General features: G+C 66.6%; 1 protein-coding gene and 1 long non-coding RNA gene across 2 annotated transcripts; both read left to right on the top strand.

Moving 5' to 3' along the window:
• Positions 1-457: 457 nt before the first annotated feature.
• Positions 458-3,521, top strand: LOC142825911 (uncharacterized). The gene is made up of 6 exons (XM_075918073.1): positions 458-561; positions 776-1,203; positions 1,495-1,598; positions 1,911-2,033; positions 2,587-2,654; positions 3,056-3,521. Exons 2-6 carry the CDS (start codon positions 777-779, stop codon positions 3,519-3,521), a joined length of 1,188 nt encoding a protein of 395 aa, XP_075774188.1. The 5' UTR covers positions 458-561; position 776.
• Positions 3,522-3,635: 114 nt separating this feature from the next.
• On the top strand, positions 3,636-4,646 carry LOC142825905 (uncharacterized). Its single transcript, XR_012900230.1, has 3 exons — positions 3,636-3,801; positions 4,185-4,320; positions 4,550-4,646. It is a non-coding gene; the product is annotated as an uncharacterized LOC142825905 (long non-coding RNA).
• Positions 4,647-5,187: the final 541 nt, after the last annotated feature.

A 5,187-nucleotide genomic window follows, 5' to 3' on the forward strand; every position in this document is an offset into this window, starting at 1 on the left:
ACCAGGGGCTTCTTGAGCAAGACACTTGTATGGCTAAAATGGTCATCAGAGCTTTCTTGCACAAGAAAGCGTTCACAATGCCATGGACACTCTTGTGCAAAAGCACATGGCAGGGTGGAGGTGCTCTTGCACGAGACCTTTTGCGCAAGAACTCCGGTGTGAAACAGTTCTTGTGCAAGAAGCCTGCAGTGTAGGGCAGGGAGCAGCCTATGGGGCTACTGGAGCTGCTGGCTGCAGGATGCCCAGTCAGGGAGTGGGGGGGACCCCTAGGAATGGCTCCAACTTCCCAGAGGGGTGGCCAGAGGCAGGACATTTGCCTGGCAGGGTGAGGTGGGGGGGGCAGTGACCTCACAGGGGCTTTGGGCAGCCCTCAGCAGATCAGGCAAAGGGCAGGTGGGGAGGTGGTGACCTCACAGAGGAACCCACATCTCAGGCTGAGAAAAGGGGGGGGCGGGCCCAGGGGACTTTGGAGACCCCCGGTTGCTTTAGCTCTGGTGCGTCTCCTGCTCACAGTTGCTTTGTCCTCTGTGAGTTCCACATCCGGACAGCGTTTTGCAGAAGGTAAGAGCCCCCAGGGGTTTGGATCCTGCCCGGGGCCGGCTGGGTTCCAGGCAGGCCCAGCCCTCGGTCAAGGGCCAGAAGTGCCTGTGCAAGACCGAGCCGATAAGCAAGGGGCCATTTGGGGGCTGGGGGCAGTCGCTCTGGGGCGCTGGAACCCCTGGATTTCGCTCTGCAGGCTGCGCCCCAAGCTCCCCTTTGCTCCCCTCATTTGCAGCATGGCCAAACACATCAGGCTGTGGTTCCGGAAAGCCCTGAAGATGGCCCCAGGGCCGGTGGGAAGCAGCTCCTCCGTCCCCGCGGGCGGGGAAGCTGAATCCCACCAGCTCGGGGCGACTCGCCCACCGGCCAGGCCCCTCCGGACCTGGCTCCAGAGGCGGCTGGGAAGGCGGGACCCAGCCCAGCGGGGAAGCCGGGTAGGGTGGCTCTGGGGCCTCCTCTGTGGAGAGAAACACCTGCCCCAGGAGCCCAGCCCCCATTACCACCAGGGGGCATCGCCCTGCCCGGCCCCCGGGGACCTGCCAGTCTCCGGGAGCCCCCAGCCTCTCCGCACCAGCCCCTGCAGCTGTGGGTCCAGCTCAGTGAGCAGCAGCGCCTGGGCCTCCAGCTGCAGCCGGGCCACCTCCTGCAGCCGCTCAGACCCAGGTGAGGGGCCGTGAACATGCTGGGCCCAGGGGCTCACCCAGTACACGGGGGGGGAGGGGCAGCCCCAGTGTCTGCCCCGCAGCCAGGGCAATGGATGGGGGCGGGAGCTGCTGCTTGGCTCTCTTGTTCCTGGTGGGGGCTCTGCTGAGGGCGTTGGCAGATGTGAGGGTGGAAGGGGGATGGGTCCCTGCGAGGGGCGTGTGGGGCCCAACCTGCCCTGGGTCCCTGACATGGGGGCGCGTGACCCCTGCTGGCCGCTGGAGTCACCCTGGTCCCTTCCCTCCCGCACAGAGCCCCCCTGCGCCTCGGCGGAGCTCTGCCAGGAGCGGATGGACTCCCGGGTGGAGGAAGGGGCCATCTATGATATTGAAGAGCAGCTCCACACCCGGGACACGGTAGGAACCTTCTCCACACGGGGGGGACCCGAGATTGTCCGGCCCCTTCCCAGCACGTCCCCCCCTCCGGGAGGGGCTTGTCCCTGGGGATCCCCCTGGGGCCCCTTCTCCTGCATGACCTGGGCCCCCCAAACTGAGGTCTCTTGTCATGCACCAGCTGGGCCCCCACAAGCCTGAGGCAGCAGTTGGGGGGGGAGTGTGGGTGCTTGGACAACCGGCAGCTCCCACCTCCACTCCTGGGAGGCCTGAGCCCTGCAGCTGTCCGTGGGGGGCAGGCAGGCCCCAGGCTCACAGACTCTCTCTGGGGTGCAGAGCCCAGCCGCCCTGCAGCGGTTCCTCCTGGCCGTCCCCCCCGCCTGCCTCGCCGCCCTCCAAAGGGGCGAGGACACCCTGGCGCCGCGCTGCTGCAAGGACACCATGATGGCCAGGATCGTGGTGAGCGAGTGGCGGCGGCCGGGAGGAGGGGAGGGGATACGTGGGGTGGACAGGGGTCTGCCTGGGCCATGGCGGCGGGTGGGGGTGCTGGAAATGGGATGGGTGGGGCCAGGAGTGCTGGAGGGGGAGGGGGAGGTGGACATGGGGAGGGTGGGCGGGGATGCTGGAGGAGGGAGGGACACAGAAATGGGGCAGGTCTGGGGTGCTGGACAGGGAGGGGGATTCGGAACAGGGAGGGGGTCTCCCCGGGCCATGGGGGGGGAGCTGGAAGGTTAGCAGAGCGGGCTGCTGAGGATGCGCCTGGGGAGCAGGGATGAGGAGGTTCAGAGGCTGGTCACCAGGGCAGTGAGGGGCAGGAGACGGCCTGGGGACAAGGATTGAGCTGGTCCCGGTTTGGGAGGGGGGTGCTGGGAGAGGCCCTGTGCCAGGCAGGGGGGCTACAGGCCAGCAGGAGGCAGTGGGGTTGGATCCTGCAGGGTGGGGGCGCTGGCCGTGTGAGCGTCTCTTGGGGGCCCCAGCCTCACATGCCCCTTTGTCTCCTTGGGTCTCACAGGAGATCATGGAGGACTCCCCCCCCCCACTGGTCTTGGCCGACTGCCTCAACGCCGCCTGCAGCCTCAGGTACCGACCCCCCCCCCCGCCGACTCCCCCCCAGAGCAGATCCCCTGACCAGGGAGTGGGAAAGTCTCTGTCTCCTGGGCTATGTCTAGACTGCAAGCCTCTTTCGAAAGAGAGCACCCAGTGAGTCTGGATGCTCTCTTTCGAAGAAGCCCTAGTTCCATTCAAGAACGCCTTCTTTCGAAAGAAGCACTTTCCAAAGCAGGCGTTCTTCCTCGTGAAATGAGGTTTACCGCCGTGGAAAGAAAAGCCGCGTTCTTTCGATTTAATTTCGAAAGAACGCGACTGCAGTCTAGACGCAGGTGATGTTTTTTCGGAAAAAGGCTACTTTTCCCGAAAAACCCCCTGAGTCTGGACACAGCCCTGCTGCTGAATTAACAGTCTCTGCCCCTCTCTCCTGCCAGCACCTTGCAGCCTCCCCTACAGGCCCAGCTCCTGAACCCCCTGCTGAGGGCGGCCGTGGGACAGACTGTGTCTGGGGACTGGCAGCAGGAGCCCATCCACACGCAGGTACGTCCCTCCGGGCCCTGCTCCCGGGCTGGGCTGGAGCTCCAGAGAGGAGTGGGGGTGGGGGCAGAGGGAGAGAAGAAGCTGCAGGTTTGGATCCTTCCCTCCAGGTTTCCCGTTGCTCTCCCTGGGGGCCCGTCCCTTCCATGCCCAGCCTGGGCTCCTCCCTGCTCTGCGAGGCGGCTCAGACCCTGCTCAAGGCTGCACCCCGGGGCCAGCGGGTGGCCTGGATTCCCCAACCCCCCTCTGACCCAGGGCTCCCCCTTGTCTTGCAGCAGTTCATCCGGGCCCTTCCCGTCGACCTCCAGGCCCTACTGGCAAGCCTCCTCGCCGAGTCCCCAGACACCGCCAGGCTGCAGCTGATCATGGAGGTGAGCCCCGTGGGGGGGACGGGGCCATTGTCCCTGCTTCCTCGGGGGGCCGAGAGAGGAGCTGTGTCAGTGGCTGGGGGGGGGGGGGCACAGTCTGAGAGGAGCCCCAGGCTCTGCCCAGAACCGGCGCCTCCCTACGGGTCCTGACCTGCCTCTTTCCCCCCCAGCACCTGAGCCCGTGGCTGGAGTCCCGCCTGCCCCAGGAGCGAGCCAGGGCCCTTGGCAGCACCACGGCCCTGCTGGGAGTCGCCACCACCCTCCCGGGGTTTGAGGTAAGTGACCTCGGAGCCGGGGGCTCTGGGGCTGCAGGGCGCGGGGCTGGGAGCGTCCCCGGGAGGCAGAGCTGGGAATGGGCCGGGAATGGGCCGCGTTCTCCTTTTCCCGGGGAGGGGCGACCCTGGGCCTTTCCGGGGGGCACCTGGGCCCCAGACTGGGGAGTGGCCGTCAGTGGATCCCCTTGTTCCACCCCCGGAGTGACCCTTCAGTCGGGGCCATTGCTCAGGGCTGTCTCCTCGCAAGGCCGGCCCCGCCCCGCCCCGCCCCGCCCCGGGAGGTGTCTCTGTCCGTCCCCGAGCTCAGAACCGCCTCGGCGGCCGTTAGCATGGGACGTGCAGCCCCAGGATGCTGAGGGACCCCCCCTCTTCTCTCCCCTCAGAACTCCGCCGACTGGCCGAGGATGGGTCACCACGTGGCCCAGCTGGGCCTTTTTATTTCGGACCCATCCGAAGACGTCAGCCGGCTGGCCCGGAAGGGGGTGCACAGCCTGTACCGCCTCCTCCTGCACCACAGGGGTAAGGAACCCAGCCGGGACCTGGGCCCCAGGGACACCCTGAGGGTGCCGGCGGCGGGGGGAGGGGACCCAGCCCTTTTCCCCCAGACTGGCCCAAGGGGGGATGCGTCCCTCTGTGTTCCCCTTCTGCCCCCTGTGCCCCTCCATTTGCCCAGGGATGCCTGCAGGGACCCGTGGGAGGGGAAGGGCTCAGACCTGCCAGCAGAATCACCCTGGTTTGTCTCTTGCAGGCCTCAACATCCACCAGGCAGAGGACCTGTGGTGCAGGCACTACTATAAGGAGAGATGGGTCCTGGCGCATAGCAACACCGTCAGGGTGGGAGAGGTAAGGACGCGCTGCCAGGGCAGGGCAGGGCTCGGGGGTGGGGCTGGCTGGGGCCCTCGTGCGGGTAGGACGCGGGGTGGGAAGCGGGGAGTCGCTGATCGAATGGTCGATGCATTTTCCCTCGACTATTCGAGCCGTGGACAGGGCGGCGCTGCCCCTTTGTGACGCTGTCCCGGCGTTTCAAAGGGGCGGCGCTTCCGAGGGGCAGCGCCGCACCTTGCCCCGGATCTCCCATAGAAGGGGAAGCAGGGCGGGGGGGGGGCAACACTTTTTGATGGAGGTCGCTCCAAGATGTTGGCCAGTGGCCTAGGGCTGCTCTGTTGTGCGGAGGGGGGTGAGGTCTGGGAGGGTCTTGGGGGCAGGAGGAAGGTGTGACCTGGGGCAGGGGTTAGGGTGCAGGGTGAGGAGAGCGTCTGGGTGCAGGGTCTGGAAGGGAGTTTGCAGAAGGAGGAAGCTGTTTTAGCCCCAGGAGTTGGGGCCGGGCTCTGGGCCGTCAGCTGAAACCTCCCGTGCTCTTGATTTCAGGTCTTTGGGCAGCTCTTC

Source organism: Pelodiscus sinensis, unplaced genomic scaffold (genome assembly GCF_049634645.1).
Source record: "Pelodiscus sinensis isolate JC-2024 unplaced genomic scaffold, ASM4963464v1 ctg93, whole genome shotgun sequence".
Classification (NCBI taxonomy): Eukaryota; Metazoa; Chordata; order Testudines; family Trionychidae; genus Pelodiscus; species Pelodiscus sinensis.